The 17100-nt window shown below is 38.0% G+C and overlaps 2 protein-coding genes across 3 annotated transcripts; both read left to right on the top strand.

The window, feature by feature from the left end:
* Window positions 1-924: 924 nt before the first annotated feature.
* Window positions 925-3593, top strand: cxcr3.2 (chemokine (C-X-C motif) receptor 3, tandem duplicate 2). Of its 2 annotated transcripts, XM_028013545.1 has the most exons (3): window positions 925-1035; window positions 1609-1721; window positions 1901-3593. In XM_028013545.1, exons 2-3 carry the CDS (start codon window positions 1686-1688, stop codon window positions 2993-2995), a joined length of 1131 nt encoding a protein of 376 aa, XP_027869346.1. In that variant the 5' UTR covers window positions 925-1035; window positions 1609-1685; the 3' UTR covers window positions 2996-3593. The 2 variants fall into 2 exon arrangements, with proteins under 2 accessions (XP_027869346.1, XP_027869345.1); XM_028013544.1 differs by lacking the exon at window positions 925-1035 and having other exon boundaries at window positions 1546-1721.
* A 2740-nt stretch (window positions 3594-6333) lies between these two features.
* On the top strand, window positions 6334-11156 carry LOC114141556 (C-X-C chemokine receptor type 3-like). Its single transcript, XM_028012137.1, has 3 exons — window positions 6334-6808; window positions 7761-8096; window positions 8656-11156. Exons 2-3 carry the CDS (start codon window positions 7767-7769, stop codon window positions 9373-9375), a joined length of 1050 nt encoding a protein of 349 aa, XP_027867938.1. The 5' UTR covers window positions 6334-6808; window positions 7761-7766; the 3' UTR covers window positions 9376-11156.
* The last annotated feature ends 5944 nt before the right edge of the window (window positions 11157-17100 follow it).

The following is a 17100-nucleotide window of genomic DNA, read 5'->3' as shown; positions in this document are numbered from 1 at the left end:
AGACTCACTCATCCAGACCAGAGGACAAAATTGTTGAACTTTGTGAAATCTCCAGTTATGATTAGACACCACAAGGTGTGTAAGATGACAAAAGTGTGGATCAGGTGTTGGCTGTTTTACTGCAGTTGTGCTTTACAATTTGAAACATTTAGTGATGTACTGACACAGAACTTTAAGGTGCACAATATTTAATATTTAGCCCATCAGACAGGCTTAAAATAACAAATGGCCTACACATATCAAGTCCAGAGCACCCCAAAGCATTCACCCATTCATACACTGATGGTAGCAAGCTACTGGACAGCTACAGCTGTGGCTGCCAACACCACCCGGTAAGGTGGGTGAAGTGTCTTGCCAAGGACACAACAGTGCGGGGATTGAATCTGCAACACACTGCTTGCAGGGCAATACAGGAGTCACCATCATCGTCAACGTCGTGTTTTGGAAACACCAGCACAACAGAGGTCATTTAAATGTATAACAGTGATTTATACCAAAGATTATATTTGCAGAAGTACTGCTGTTAGTTGGCATCCGTCTCTGGAACATAGCACATACGGATATGTGTTCATCCGCAAGGTACCTACGATGCTATCAGTCAGAAATGAATGTTCAGTGTTTGACTCTTTCACTTAGAATCACCCAAAGCACATGATAATGCCACATCTGAACAGGGTATACAATTAATGGCATGTGGAACTGAATCAATGTGGTGTAGCAAAGTATTGGTGTCAGGATGCATATTCTTATGCAACCGGATTATTGCAACTTTTTCAATTTTTGCATATTTCCTTTTAGCAGATGTTTGCTTTTCAGCTGAATTGTACCAGACAGATGGCATGGCGAATGTAAAAAAACCAAAATGCTCTTATCTGAACACCTGCATATTGACTTTTTAACCACATATATGTGCAAATGACTTCATATCCTCTTCTGTTTATCTCTTGCTAATTTTATGATATGTTGGTTTAGTTTGCCCTGCGTCTGCGCCTCATTAGGTCACATCCTTTCTTCTTTACAAAATCTCAAGAGTAGGTAAGTCTTTTTTTAAATATATATTTTTTATCTTACATTTCTTCAAATCTCTTGAGTAAATATTGAAAATGAGTTCAATTTCGACAGTCTAATCTTTTTTTTTTTAAACTATAGAACATTTAGTAAAAATCTTCTATAAATGTGTATAAGATTACTGCTGCAGACAGAGTGTGGCATTAAACATTACAAACCAAAGCTGAGCAAAACAAGACTGATGTTTCTGTCCAGCAAGCGCTTTCATTTCTCCAGAGAATAATATATTTTTTTTATAATTTAGTAAAAGCTATTTCTGCTTTTCTGTGAATTCCAAATTTTCACTTTTGGTATTGTAAGATGCAGTTTGAATGCTGTAAAAATATTTTAAAAAATCTGCATACGTCCTGAAAAGTTCCATATTCACATTAAACTAAGCAGAAGTTCTTGTAGCTGTCTGCAGACGTCTTAAAAATATGTCACAATTTCCTTGACACAGTCATCCAGTCCTACTATAGTTTTATGCACATCTGTCCAAAGTGTACAAAGATTCAGTTCCTGAATTTTTGACTTCTTCTTTCTGATCCCTTGTCGTTTGAGACTCAGAGGCTGAACTGATGCTTTTTTGAGCTGAGTGTGCTCTTGGATATTCTGCTGCCTCTTTGTTTTCTGCAAACATGGATTCAATGACAACAGCTGATTATTATGATGGTGTAAGTAGACACTTTAATAATCATTTCGTAATCATTCTAGTTTTGCTATAGATTTTTTATTATCAAGGAAATTGTGTTATTTTAACAGAAATTATTTCTTCAGATAAAAATGTATTCATAATATAGATAAGAAATTCATCAATCTGACTGAGATCTTCTTTTCTCCTTTGGATGATCAGAGTGATGGCGTTTATGACACCGATTCTCCAGGAACTGATGAGGTGATTGCACCTCCATGCAATCCAGAGAGCATCTATGGTTTTGCGAAGAACTACTCCCCCATTGTGTACTGCCTGGTTTTTGTCATGGCTGTTGTTGGCAATGTCTTGGTGTTGTGTGTGATCAGACGCTACAGAAACTCCCAGAGTGGAGGAGCCTGCGCCTTCTCCCTGACAGACACCTTCCTCCTGCACCTGGCCATTTCTGACCTCCTGCTGGCCTTCACTCTGCCCCTGTTTGCAGTGCAGTGGGTCAATCAGTGGGTGTTTGGCACAGCAGTTTGCAAGATTTCTGGTGCTCTCTTTTCTTTGAACCGCTACAGCGGCATCCTCTTCCTGGCTTGTATCAGCTTCGACCGTTACCTGGCCATCGTTCACGCTGTCAGGTCAGGGTGGAAACGCAGCACCTGCCACGCTCAGTTTGCATGTGCAGCCATTTGGGTGGTGTGCCTCGGCTTGAGTGGAGTTGACATTGCATTCAAACAAGTGGTGGAAGTGGACCTTAATGACAACGAGAGGATGCAGGTGTGCCAAGTGTGGTTCACAGATAATCCCGACCAGTGGCAGGTGAGCCTGCAGCTTGTCAGCTTGAGTCTGGGTTTTGGTCTTCCCCTGCTCGTCATGCTCTACTGCTACGTCCAGATCTTCAGGTCTCTGTGCAACGCCACTCGTCGTCAAAGGCGCAAGTCTCTCCGTCTCATCATCTCGTTGGTATCTGTGTTCGTCATCTGCTGGGCTCCGTACAACTGCTTCCAGCTGGCAGACAGCCTGCAGAAGCTGCGTGTGGTGACTGGGGGCTGCAAGTTTGGCCATGTGCTGGACATTGGGATTCTGATTACTGAAAGCGTGGGGCTTTCACACTGTGCCCTGAACCCTCTGCTGTACGGCTTTGTTGGGGTGAAGTTCAGGAGAGAGCTGCTGAAAATGTGCAAGGAGATGCTTGGGCAGAGAGGCTGGGTGGGAATTGAAAGGTTGAAGGAGAGAAGATCTAGAAAGAGCACAGGATCTCTAACATCTGCAGACAGTGAACATACCTCCTACTCTGTCATGATCTGATATTGTTTAGAGGTGAAGAGAGAAATGTGGGTGAGTGGTGGAGGGTGAGTTTTGAAATATAGAAACTTCAAAAAAAATAATTCCAGAAAATGTTCTCATTAACAACATTAATGTTTGTTTATGTAACATTGGTGCTTAAATGTCAGTGCAGTTCTCTTTATGTTGTTTTTTATGACTTACTGTCAACACTGTAGCACTGCGTAGATTGTACAAGGTGAAGTTGTAAAGCGTTTCTGGGAACGTGCAGATTTTCTGTCCATGGGTTACATCTTGAGAAATATGGGGATTTCTTCATACTTCTTAAAAAAGCTTGTTCAGCAGTTTAAAGCCTGACCTCACCCTCAGCAATCAGACTCATATACCACAGTTTATTGTTTGTCCAATTCTCAGGAGGTCCACCTGTATATATTAAATTGCTGGATGTGTTAAAGTTTTATCTTACTATTTTTCATGAGATGTTTTTTTTTTGTCTCAGATAGATATGTTGAACATAAAACTCTGCTGTAAAAGAGGAAATTAACCTGGATTTTGTACATTAAAGTTTCCCTATGTTTTTTTATGGATGATTTCTTTGAAATAAATGTTTTTGCAACTAAGACAAAGTGTTTTTCTCTGTATGTAGTTCGACTTTCTGCAGAATATGCAGAGGTAAAGTGCAAACCCTGGGTCAATGCAAGTAATGCTATGAAAAGACAGAATGAAAGTTGACCTTTACAAATCATTTAGTCAGCACCTACTCTTGTTTTTGTAGAGGGTTAACCCAATAATACCCACAGTCTATCAGCAAAAATACTATTTATTGTCAGCAATTAAACCTAAAGCCAAAAAAACAGTGCTAGGTCAGCAAAAAAAAAAAAAAAGAACATCTTCTTGGCATAAATACCAATATTTTTTCAGACATAAAAGCATTGTCAGCAAAATGTTCTTACTGCTATACCTCATTTTTTGCAAATGAGCTTTCAGTGTTTAAATTAGGAATTTAACAAATTGAATGATCTTATATTGGACATTTAGTCATGGTGTATGCTTTAAAAAAAAAAAAAAAAAATCTAAGAAGAGTAACAAATCAGCTGTGGTGAATTTTAGGTTTTCATTGTTGTTTTATAAGCTACAGAATTCAAAGTCATGCTCCAGTATACATGTAATATCAAGAAGTTGCTCAAACATGTCAAAGTGTTTCTAACATCAGAAAAAGCTCAGATTCAGTTTATCATCTCATTACGATCCACAGCCAGATTTAGGACTATCTGCTCTTCAGACCATCCACTGTGGATCCTAAAAACGTTGGCCAAAAAATTCTAAATATACGAGCAATGTTGTAAAATGTAAATGTAAGAATTTTAGCCTTAAAAGTTTATCCGAGGCATTTTTATTTAATGTATGCAAGATATTTTGCCGAAGAATGACACTAACAATACAAGAAATTGCATTTTTTGGGAAGTTTTGGTAATAGGTTGCAAACAGACAGCTTCTATATTGATGTCCAAAAGTCTATAAAAACAGAAGCCCCAATTGAAGAAAAATTGCAATAACCCTAAAAAGTTTAATTGAAATTGTTCTTTAGTTAAAAAAATGTAACTCCTATAGTTAAAGTCATGTTGCTTTTGGGCTTTAAACTAAAACTAAAAAGTCTTGAAGTTAAAAATGACTCAGGTTTGTAATGGTTGCTTACCCAGGTTGTGCACACATTATGATGGACGGATTATGTTCAAATGAAACTTGTTTCATTTTGCAATATGATTATCTTTTTGCCCATTTTACAAAGTTACTTTAAAATATGGCAACATTTTTACGAAATGGTTGGTTTTACAAAGAAACTGGTGCTGAAAAATGTTACAGTAACTATGCCACGCCCATTAATGTGACACTTCTTCAAAATACAACTTAAGTCTTCAACTTAAAGTTTGTCTGAAGGTTTGCTGTGGTAACATCTGGCGTGCTTGAATTCATAATTGCTTTAGAAGTCTGGCTATCTGGATATCTTCACATACAAAATTGTTGTATATTAGCCATCAATATGAAAATCAGAAAAAAAAAATTGTTAACATAAGGTTTCACTTCTTTGGCAAATTTTCTTTTTGCAAAACATAAATTCAATCTAAAGAAAATAAATTCACAGAGCCAAAAAAAAAACAACAACAACTTGGGGCCCCTTGACTACTGCCTCTGTAGCCCTTTACTAAAGTCCAGCTTAGTAAGTAGTGTCTGTGTTATTGGTGAGACACTTTCACAGCGACGGTTTCACCACTGATGGTACTTGTGGCCGACGGTGTTACATATATGTGCCATTCATGACTCAAGTTTCCTGAAGTGATGCTCAGTAAAACTTTGTGTCATCTTTGTACAAATTTAATGCCACGTGTCATAAGATGAACTGTCTCTACATTAAGGTTTGTTCAAAATGGGAAGTACGTGAAAGAGGACTTCTGAAATCATGGTGTAAAACTAGAGAAAGGCAGGCCCAGTGTTTGTGAGAGGTTTTAGTTTGAAGTGGAAAAATACAACAAGCCCAAAAGTTACAAATTTTGTATTGGGACTATTATTCTGAACCTACTTTTAGAGCTACGTTTCTCTTCAGTTATTAAGTGTGATGCTCTCCAGAAATTCAGTACAGTATTGCAAAAAAAGCAAAGATCACTTCCTGCACTTCACAATCTATCAAGGGGAAATAATCTAATTTCCAAGAAAGATTTAAAAAGCAGGATGGACAAATTTGCAACCGATGTTTGGAAGTTTTTGATATCTAGAAAAAAAAATCCCACACATTCACTTAGAAAACAGAACATCAATGCAATAAAACCCTTGAGATTTCAATCTATTATTACCCAATAATTGGGAAATGACAGAAGCTAGATTATTCCTCACTTAATCCCAATGTTCCCACTAAAATATTACATTGATTTAAATAAATTTCACCTGGAAGAATGAATGTTATTATTCCTTACTGTCCGCTAAATAAGTGACAAGTCTGTTTTTCATCAGATACAACAGCTCCCTCTGGTGGAAACGTCCTGTTAGTGCAGCATCGCTTTGTGTTTTTCACACATTGGATGTCAAATTACTTCAACAGTGACGTTTGCGGAAGTGAGAAAAGGTTGTCTTCAAAATTATACTGTGGCGTCTTAAAATATTTCGCTATGGCATATTACCTTTTCCAGTTAACTGAAAAAATCGCAACTTGCTAATTCAAACAATTGTTTGCGTTAATTTTTATAAGGCTTATATTTATATTTAGGTCAATATATTTAATTGCAGAATTTATTTTGAAAAATAATACAGCCAAAAGGCTTTAGGTCATGTCAATTGACAGAAAAAGGAACACAAAAAGCGATTTGTAAAATCCAAAGTAGCAAAGTGAGAAAAAGAATTAAAGTCCGTGTGTGTCCGTATTAATTTATTCTGTGACTTTACTTCACAGCCAGATCTGCCTCAAAGACGCACAACTTCCGGCAGGTGCGCGTTTTCCTAAATCAGTCTTGATATCTTTCTTTTTTCTTTTTTTGTTTCTGAAGATCCACCCCCAAACTCTCGCTACGAACGGTTTCGTTTGTTAATAAACAGTCATGATCTCTGACTTATAATTAAGAATACCAACAAGGTCTGTCTGTGAGCAGCGGGTCTGTTTTCCCGCAGGAACTTAACAGCCGCTTGTCAGCTGCTGTAAAACGTCTGGCATCTTACCAAAAACAGGGAGCGTCTGTTTTACTGTCCGAGTCTGTCTGGCGAGTTGACTGCAAACTGTTGCGTTTATCGCTGCACACCACGGAGGTGACGCCTCTATAAACTGCAGCTGAAACCCTACAGGGGATATCGGTAAGTGATCGCACAGCCTCATTTGCCTGCTACTGAAAACTGTCGTTTGCATTTACCTTTTAGTTTCGTCAAGACAAGCTTATCGTAAATGTGCTTAAGGTTGACAGCGTAGCTGGAATTGACATTTTCAACACGAACACAGCGAGGTTGTAAAGTACGAGTTTCCCCACTTCATGATTTCCCAAAACACGTTACTTTAAAAAGCCCAGAGGAGGATTAAAAAAAAGAACCTTCTCCTTTTCGTCTCTGAGTTGATGACATCACAAGAGGCAAACGAATGGGGCCGATCAGCTGCATCTGTGTACACTATGGCGGGCATTTATATTTTTCTTATAAACCCCGAAGTTCCTTTTCAATCTGTCTTTGTTCTCGTATTGTCGTAAATAATGCTGACTAACGCTGCACTTTTAAAGTTTTACTGCGGATTTCCAGTGAACAAATTTTTAGAAGGAATTTCACTCAATACGTGAGGAAGCAGCTGGAAAGATATTAAGTACACTTACAACTCTTATGCCTAATGTGATGTCATCCTAGGTATGTGTTCACACAACTTGTTTTTTGGAGGACAGATTTGATCTCAAATAAATAATGTTTTACAACAAACTTTTGACATGGAGTTGACACACTACATATGAAATGACTGAATTGTTTAACAGAAAAATCTCACTAGAGATTTTAAACTGATATTTAATTATAAAACTGTGTTCATGTGAGAGTGACTAACAGGAAATGGGTTTTTTTTTTAATTGCATCACAATGACATTGCACCACTTAGGCTATTGTGAGTCTCAGCATGTTGTTATGAGCTGGATTTCCCAAAGGAATGTTTTTTTTTATCGTTCTGCTCTGTTGCAAAGACAGAGAGAGAGACTGGGGGTTATAAATGTTTGTTTTTGAGGTGCTGAGAAGCTGTATCACTTCTGAATTCTCTCCTGTTTCTGTGTCTCATCAGCTTACAATGGTAATTTTGGATGGAATATTGAACGAGACTCAACCCTCCGACTATGACTATGACTACAAATATAAAGATGAAGATGTCGATAAGGCAGTGTGGATCCCAATTCTGTTCTCCATATTGGTGATCGTTGGGTTGTTGGGGAATGGACTTCTCCTGGCAGTCCTGGCTCAGAAGAGGCGACCCTGGAGAATATCGGACAGTTTTATTCTCCAACTAGGAGTGGTGGACATCCTGCTGCTGTTGACCCTGCCCCTCTATGCTGCCCATGCCACTCAAAGCTGTGGATGGTGCTCACAGACTGTCCTCAGGGTCTGTGGAGCTTTTTTTAAGGTAGGTTTTGTGTTGAAATCTGACAGTGAAAGTGAAAGAGATTTCTGTGGAAATAATTTGGCTGCAACAGCTGCCTATATCCTGTTTACTGTATAAAAAAGATCACTTATCAGACAAGCCCACTGCTCTGGGAACATGAACTTTCCTTATATAACATCTGAGATTTCCAGGTTTTGTCTGGGAGATGCAAGTAAGGAAATTAATTATATTCAACGGGTTTCTTGATGTAGCGCCAACTCTCTGTCTGGCACTAACTTCTTTTACCCCAAGTTAGAAATATAACCCGTAACGACACAATATTACTATATACAGTAAGTATAACAAGCTAACAATTTTGACATTGCTGCAGAAGTGATGGTAAGATGCCCTATTTACCTTTTTAACAGGATTTAAAGAATATGTCCCAGTCAAAGATCCTTGAAGTATGTCAGACATATTATCCAAACCAGTCTAGTCAAACTGTGATTGACTGTGTACAACAGTCAATTTCCTGAGGCTGTGGGAACATTATTAAAGACTTTCATAAAAGGTTTTCTTCTGGCTGTTTTTCTTTTTCTAGATCAACCTATATGTGGGGGCATTTCTTCTGGTTTGCATCTGCCTGGATCACTACCTGTCCTCCATACATGCCGGCCGGTGTAGAAACCACAGAACCAGCTTGGCGATCCTGGGCTGTCTGCTGGCGTGGCTCATTTCTGTCACCCTTACTGTCCTGGATGGGATTTTTCTTGTCAATACTGAGTCAATGCCAGGAAAAGCCCTCTCTGCTCACTCTCACCCCAAAACTAAAGTTGACTGGCAGCTAATCTCACGTGTGCTCCACCTTGGAGTCGGCTTCTTCCTCCCTGCACTTATCCAAATTGTGTTCTGTTCCCACATCATGATACAATGCAAATCCAATCGCCAGATCAGGATAAGACCTGTTCTGCTCATCTTATCTCTGGTGGGAGTTTTCCTACTCTGCTGGATCCCATACAACATCACCCTCTTTATAGACACCATCTCCTACACATCGAAAGACTTTCTCAAAAACCTTTTTGTAGATCATATTAATTCTTTAAAAGCAGCTGTGAAAGTCACCTCAGCTGTAAGCTGCATCAGTGCCTGCGTCAGGCCTCCTTTATACTTTTTGTTTTGTGGAAACTTCCGGAAAGCAGTATTCAGCGTCCTTACATGTGCAAAGGTTGAATGCAGGAGCTCACTGTGGGAGCTGGGCATGGAGGCGCCACATGACCAGTGTCGCTCAGAGGAGGAGATGAACCAGATGACGAGTGCATAACAATAAATGAAGCCAGTAATGATCAACAAAATTACCCCGGAGTGACTCAGACATCACCTGAGGGATTTCCTGCTCAGAAAGGGGAAGTTTTAAAGCCGAAAGACTTTTGTGGGAATGTGGAAAGTTGATATAAATAATATATAGAATAAAAGGGAAAAGACCCAAATTGTGTAATATGAAAGTTTCCAAGCCTCATCATGGTCACAGAAATATTTCACATTCTTGCTGCACAATCTAAGCTTGTCATTTTTACTTAAAAAGTATTGAGGTCTTTTTTATGTACCGGTATATATTATATTGTTATAGTTGCGTTTCATATTAATGTAATATATGTTATTTTACATGTGCCAAGTAAGCAGAAGTGTCACATTACACGTTTTAACTAATAACGGTTGCAATCAGAAATATTCAACCTCTTTATCTCAAGACACTGTAGGGATGTGGATGAAGAAAACTGACAATAAATGTCAAATTATGTTTTTATATACAAGTTATTTTGACTTAACTTCAAAGTTCAAATGGAAATTGTGTTTGACTATGCTTCTCTGTGCTGCTACTGCCTTGTTTAGATTTTAAACATTGTCATTACAATTTTAATCTTTTGTCAAAGACAACTCACGTATGGGATTTGTTTCTAAATTAGCTATGACTGAATCAGAATAGTACGTCTGGTCAATACCTTGCTGGAGAGTCCAGTGATAAGAAGGTTAGATTTTTCAACAGAGAGCAACATGTTCCTCTTTTGAATGACCTGCATGGTGTTTGTTAAAATCCACGAGGTCGGCCATATGATCAAGATTGCAACTATTGTTTCTGATAAACAGACCCACATCATCAGTCACTGACCTCCATGCTTGACCATTCTTCATCAGTCTTCCATGTCGGATATACACCCGATCCAGGTGTCCAAACAGTTCCAGTTTGGCTTCATTAGTGGATTGAATCATCTCCCTAAACTTTGTAGTCTTGATGTATGGTCAATCAAAGTGTGTGTCTTGAAATTGTGCAATGGTGTCTTTGTATATTCAGTCCAAGTCTTAAGTTGCCACTGAAGCACTTATACCAGGCCTGCCGGTGTTTTGCAGTCACATTGGGGTTTGTCTTGGGCCTTCTTAGTTAGCTGCTAATGGTTGTTGATGAAGTTTTGGCCTTCCTACCACAGCTAAGTAGATTTGCAGCTGTCCCATCCTTACAATGCTCCTAATGGTGTATTATAGGATGTTAAATTTTTAGGAGAAATCCTTATCCCTAAGGTACTTTGGGTGTCGGCCTTTTATTTGCTTCTTTTAATCTTTTCTATAATTCCAAATCACATTGATTTTGCATCACAGATAAGGTTAATGAGGGATGAATGAAGAGTTTCCAGAGGATTGATAATGTTTTATCTCCACGTAAGAACATAAAAATGTTCAGTCAGATTTAAAAACAATTGGTGTGGGTTGAATACTTGGCATGCTATCCTATCTAACACAGAAGTACTTAATCATGCTTTTGTGTGATTATTTTTGTTCAACTCATAAAACAGCAATTGAAACAACATGTTGCTCTTTGCAGAGACGTTTCCTTTAAGAAACCTTAAAATCTTTGGATTTCGAATACTTCTGATTGCAACATGTGTGAAAACCAGAGCCAAATGCTATAATCTCTTTTTCTTGTCAGTGTTATTTCCTCATTAAGTGTACTATGTTACATTTTATCCCTGTAGAGCTGGAAAGCTTCAGCAATTGTATTCAGAAGCTTGGCGGTTACACCCAATAAACTGTTTCTCTTTCCGTTTTATACTTTGGTTTCTCTTTTCTTATCTTAAGCAACACATCCTTTCCAGGATTGCGCAGTGCTGTGTGTTAAAGAGCTCAGTGCTGTAAGGAGGAATTTATTTTTGGCATCACATTTTGTATTTTTGTTTGTTTGTTTGGATTAGTTGCATTTGTCTAATAAGAGACGACACCGATGTCATTTGTCAGGTGACTGAAACCCCAGCAGAGAGGACAGCGGTTCCAGCTGTGTGGTTGTGTTTCATAGTGGAGCTTTGTGCATGCTGAAGAGGACTGTGGTGTGCTTTGTGTTTGAGGCCGTGGTCTGTTAAGTGGGTGGGAAACACAGAGACATTGGAGGGAAAAAAAAGTCTTTCTGCAGGGGATCAAAGTAAATGTCCTGAAAAACAAAATTCTTTATAAACCCTTAAGTCAGTTTGCAAGCTATAACCTGCAAACCAAATGTCTATGATCAACCCCTCACATTGATTATAAATGTAAACTGAGGTGAATGTTAACTACTTCTTCAAATGTATCATGAGGGAAATGGTTGGACTTCAGTTCTGCTTCCTGTTTGAGGTTGTCATTTAAGTTTGCTTACAGTTAATGTCCTATGATATGAGCTCATTATGGGAAATGCTATTTGGCTACAAGATTAGACACTTCATATTTGACTGACATTTCTTAGTCTTTAGGACTGAGTTGCTATTTCCTGCCGGAGTCAAGACTGTTAAGAATATGTAAAGGCAGATGAAGAGCATAAAATCAGATAAGAACTCTTAACATTTTTACCTTAAGTTTCTAATACATGAATATATTTAGGTCTGTTTACAGTTTTACCTCTGGAAGAAAAACATTTAATGTCTGACTACAGGATGAAAACAACTCTGCTGATTACTGACTGCTGGTTTAATGGTGTTTCTTGACAGCCTCTTAGATCTGATGAGCCCTAGTTTTTTATTTTGAGAGGGCTCCACCTCACCCTCAAGAAAACCCTCATTAAATTCCACAAACTTAAACATATTATACATGGGTGAGAAATACTGGAAAACTTGCCAAATCCATTAACTGTTATCAGTAATTACAAAACTGTTTATGTACCTTGAGCTTTTTCAGATTTTGTCGTTGCATCCACAGGCTTTAATATTGTGGTTTAAGGTTGTAGACAGACACAAATCAACACAAAACCAAAATCTGAAACAGCATGCAATTCTGTTCATTCATGTAGTTGAAATTTTAATTTTGCTCTCATTTGGGCGTCTTTTTCCACATGCGGACTATGTCCACTAAATAGCTTGTGGGAAAGTGCAAGCGAGACTTCCGATGACTTTCTTTCTTCATGTCCCCTTATGTTTTACTATAAAAGCTAGATTTATGGAGCACATGACTAAAGGTTGTCATGGTGACAGATTCTGCTTTGGACCTCTTGGCTTCTTCATTGGTTAATCTCTTCTTGCTCCGCCCGTCAGTTTAAGTTGACAACCATGTTATTGCTTGATTTGTGAAATGCTCTTCGGGTTACACAGTTCTCAGTGAGATGTTTTATGATCTAACCCTACTTCAACCCTTTACTTAAATGTATCCCTGACCTTTCAGGTATCGTTGCGATGCTGTTTCTTTCAACATTGTTCCCTTGAAATTGTTTGAAAATCTTGAAAATCATGTTTTACAGTCACCATTTTGTTGTGAGATAACACTGCCATTTTAATTAATCCGCCTCAAAAAGAAAGTACAACGATAAGACAAAACCAGATATGAAAAGTCTCATGAGGAAACCTACAGGTTTGCTGAATTAAGAAGAGAGTGAAATAAGAGCTTCATCTATTTCAGTATTCTCTGGTTTAAATGTGGTGTGACTGGAAATTACAGTTAGGTCAGGGGTGGTTTCTGATTATAATAAGGTATCCGTTACTCTGTTCAGGTCTGTGCACATTCTTCACTGTTATGCTTGCATTCTCTCCACATGCTGAAGATCTTCATGCATAAACAAAATGACATAAAGAAACCAAACACTTTCCTGCACTACAGACACACTGACTCAGCTGCTTTTGTATCTCTAGCTTTTGTCTGTGCCAGATGTGCATTTGGCCTTTGTCAAAAGGTCAGATGATTGACTTGAACAATCAGTTTGTAATTTAGGCAAACAGGGTTGGTTTACTTTGCATTGCAGAAACAGATTGACTGAGTACAAGTGTTTCAAGGGAGGAAGAGCTCACAATGCTCTGCTGTCGGCTCTTTCAGGAGCAACAAACTTACAGTGAGCCAACTCAAAGTCCCTCCAATCTGCCGGAAGGAAACGTTTGTGTGGAGACACACTGTTGAAGGTTTTTTTTAGCATCAGTTAAAGGTTATTCTCTCACATTATAATGTAGCACACTTTTTTCATCAGCTACATGTAGCTGCTTGTTCCTGCTGTACCAATGTGGTTTAGGATGTGTGTTTGTTTTTGCACCTTTTCAGGCTTCCTGTTTGAATAATGTAAATGATTTCCTCAGAACTGCATCAAGGGGTTTTTGGTTTCAAACTAAGTCCTTTAAACATCAGACATTTCTTAATTATTTGCTGACCTTTAGACATTGCATGAGGTTATCTTGAAGTTACGTTAGCTGCAATAGCTACTGTGTTGCTGAGCAGAATACACTTTAGTTGTATGCATGCACCCAGCATCATGGAAACATATCAATATGCAAAATGTCACAACGTTAGAAACTGCCAAACCAAATGCTGAACTGGAAAGTTGGAGGCAGGAAGAAGAAATTTAAAATAGCTTTAATCATATGAAGGAACATGGCAATTGAATATAACCCAAACTGTAACAAAGGGAACCACAAAAAAACGATAAGGGTGGATGTGGTAACCCAACAACAGATTGGGCAATGACTAAAGAAACCTTGGCTTTATTTTAAACTGAAGGAGAAAAAGGAGTAAAGGTAATTTAGATGGACAGATTAACAAATTAAAACCAGAAGGAGCAAAGTGAAAGCAAAGTGAAAGCAGAAAGTAAAAGTAACACCAACATGGCAAGAATACTGTCTGAGACTGCACACATTAAGGAGGACCAATGATTGTAGTGAAAACACATCAGATATCAAAACCATCACAGACCCTTTAGTTGGAAAAAAATACTGATCTTCCACAATCAAAAGGATTCAAAAACAGTCAACTCTTGCTAAATAAACGTAAAATGTTTCTGTTCCTAATGCGTATTCACCCTTGCATTTGTGGTTTGAAACCAAAGTTTGACAGAGATACAAGCTGCACGCCTGCATGAAGCTGTGCTGACTCGTTGCCAGTAGCAGAGTCTGGAATCTGCGGGGAGTTGGTCTGAGGTCAGGAGCTAACAGACACACGTCTAAAACTTACATAACAGTCACAGTCTCACCACATTGAGTACTGAGCTATTCTGAAAATAATTCACTATTTATTCACTGTACAAAGTTAAATCCAGCTTTATTTTGTTTTATCTGACAATGTTTACTGCATCAAAGGCCAATGTGAACCTTTGGAAGAAGATTGATCTTAAATTTTGGAATAAAATTAGCGATTAGAGCCCCAACCCCCATATTTTAGGTCTTTTTCTGCTGGTGCACACCTGATTTGAGTATCTGATTATCAGCCTGCATCTGAATCAGGTGTGTTTAAAGCAGATAGACATCTAAAACATGCAGGGCAGTGTGCCTTGAAGACCAGGCTTGGGAAACATTGCTCTTAAAGACTGAAAAAGTGTTTGAGGGGATTCCTTAAAATGTGCACATTTCTCCCAGTTCCTTTGGGATCAACATTCAACTTTGTTACAGAAGAAAGCCGAAATTTGACTGGTTAAAATTTACCACGCACTTTTATGAGACTATCATGAACATAACCTCTAGGTCTTTACTCAACCCCTTCACTAGTTTTAGACCTCTGCTTGTCTTTTCTGATATCTGAAGTAGAAATCAAGTGTTAATTCTTCTGGGATAATCTGAGCCCATCAGTCTCTGGCATTGCTAAACTTATTAAATAACTTTCTTGATTGGTGTGGACCCAGAAATACTTTAAGCTTCTTCCAGTGGATGTGAATGGGCTGAATTGCCACCCTGTCAGTAAATGGTTAAAGGAACATGTGAATGCATTGTGAACATTATTGAATCATTGTTGTGTTTGTATTAAACCGATGTGCACTGATAAACTGAGAACATGTCAGAAAATTGCACCATCAGTTGTCTTTTAAAGGAACTTCAGTAGTTGATGTTGAATATTCATTTCTACAAAAATGCACAAGATGGGACTAAAGGTGCCCCATTCATTCCAGCTGCCACATCTTAAACACCTTGTGAAACTGTTTACACCATTTTCCTTTTATTGTGAAGGAAACAATAAATGGGACAAAATAACAGAAAAGTTCAACATACATTGCTATTCACCCTCCTAAATTCAGTACTTTCTGGAGCCACAATTACAAGTGCAAGTTGTTTTGCATAGGTTTCTATCAGCTTTCCAAATGATGTTAATGGGATTTTTGCACATTTCTCAAGACAAAGCAATATTTAAATTGGACCACAGACTTTCTGATAGATTATATCTGAGTGGCTTTGACTAGGCCAGTGTAACACATTTACACATTACCGTTTAAACAGCAGAACTGTTACTTTCACAGTATCTTTGGGTTGTTGTCCAGTTTCAAGTCACTGACAGACCGAAACAGGTTTTGCTCATGAATATTTTTGTATTTAACACCATCCATCTTCACCTTGATTCAGACCAATTTCCGAAAGCAAACATCACTGGATGTAGAGCTGGGATGAAAGCTGCTTCAAAATCATGTCATCTGTGGCATCACAACCAATCCAATTAAAAGCATGGTTGACACTGGATTGCTGATTTGATAAATTCGTGGAGCCTTCCATCATTTACTTCTGTAAAACAGAAGGAAGCTTCATGCTTTGGTTTGGCTTGTTTATTGAGCTGAAAAAGTTACAGTCCAGATCCATATAGTATAAAATAACTCTTCAATCTGTTTCCCCATAAAATCGGTTTGTTAAATTTAGATCAAATTTGACTATCGAAAGCAGAAAGATAACCGTTTATGGTTGATTCAGTAAAAATCTTCAATATTTTTCAGTTGTTGTCATCAGATTAGTCTTAATTTATAGTCTTCATCACATACCCTACTTCTACCATGGTCACCATCAAATAAAGTCACTTCAATCTCCATTACTGACATCAACGTAAAACAATAGCACCTTTTCCTCTGATTCACTTTATTTCACAATGTGTGTTGCTATGTTTTGTAGTTGTCTGTCTGCTTCTGCTCCTCCCAACTCCAGGGTAATTTTTAAGCTACAATTATAGTACCTACATGAAATATTAGCAATTAGATGTATTTTTGGACAAATACAACTTGAGCTGCCTTTTGTACATTTTGTACTCAGAAGGACATAAACAACTATTTTTTATTTGACCTTGACTTATACAGGCTGTCTCATTGAGATCCACAATCTCATTTGCAAGAGAGATCTGACATCAAACATAAAAATGACTATTTTAGTAGTTGGTTAATGTATTCCCAATGCTACATGTACTGCTATAAACATAAAATGCACTAGATAAAGAAAGTAAATACTGGATTGGCTATTCAAGCAAGAACAAATAACAGTATACGAGCTTATGTTTCCACTAGAGTTTATGACACCAATCTAAAAAAAAGTTAAATATTTACCTACAAAACTGTAGTTAACAGATGTCATGGTTCATAAATATGGACACCAGAAATTAGATTTGGTCTAAAGCGAGATTAAACAGAAGAATGAGCGGCGAGAACTCTTGTGCAGATAAGAAATAAAACCACGTCTCTGGTGGGTTGGACCTCAAACCCTGACCACAAGGGAACGGTGCTGCTGTGTCACACCAGGCCTTATGAGCAGGAATGTAAATGCCTGTAACAATAATAATAAAAACGGCATCATTTTCAGTTTCGTCTCTGACTTATACT

This window comes from Xiphophorus couchianus, chromosome 3 (assembly GCF_001444195.1).
Source record: "Xiphophorus couchianus chromosome 3, X_couchianus-1.0, whole genome shotgun sequence".
NCBI lineage: Eukaryota > Metazoa > Chordata > Actinopteri > Cyprinodontiformes > Poeciliidae > Xiphophorus > Xiphophorus couchianus.
The sequence above is the reverse complement of the archived record's forward strand: the minus strand, read 5'-3'. Positions and strand labels throughout refer to the sequence as shown.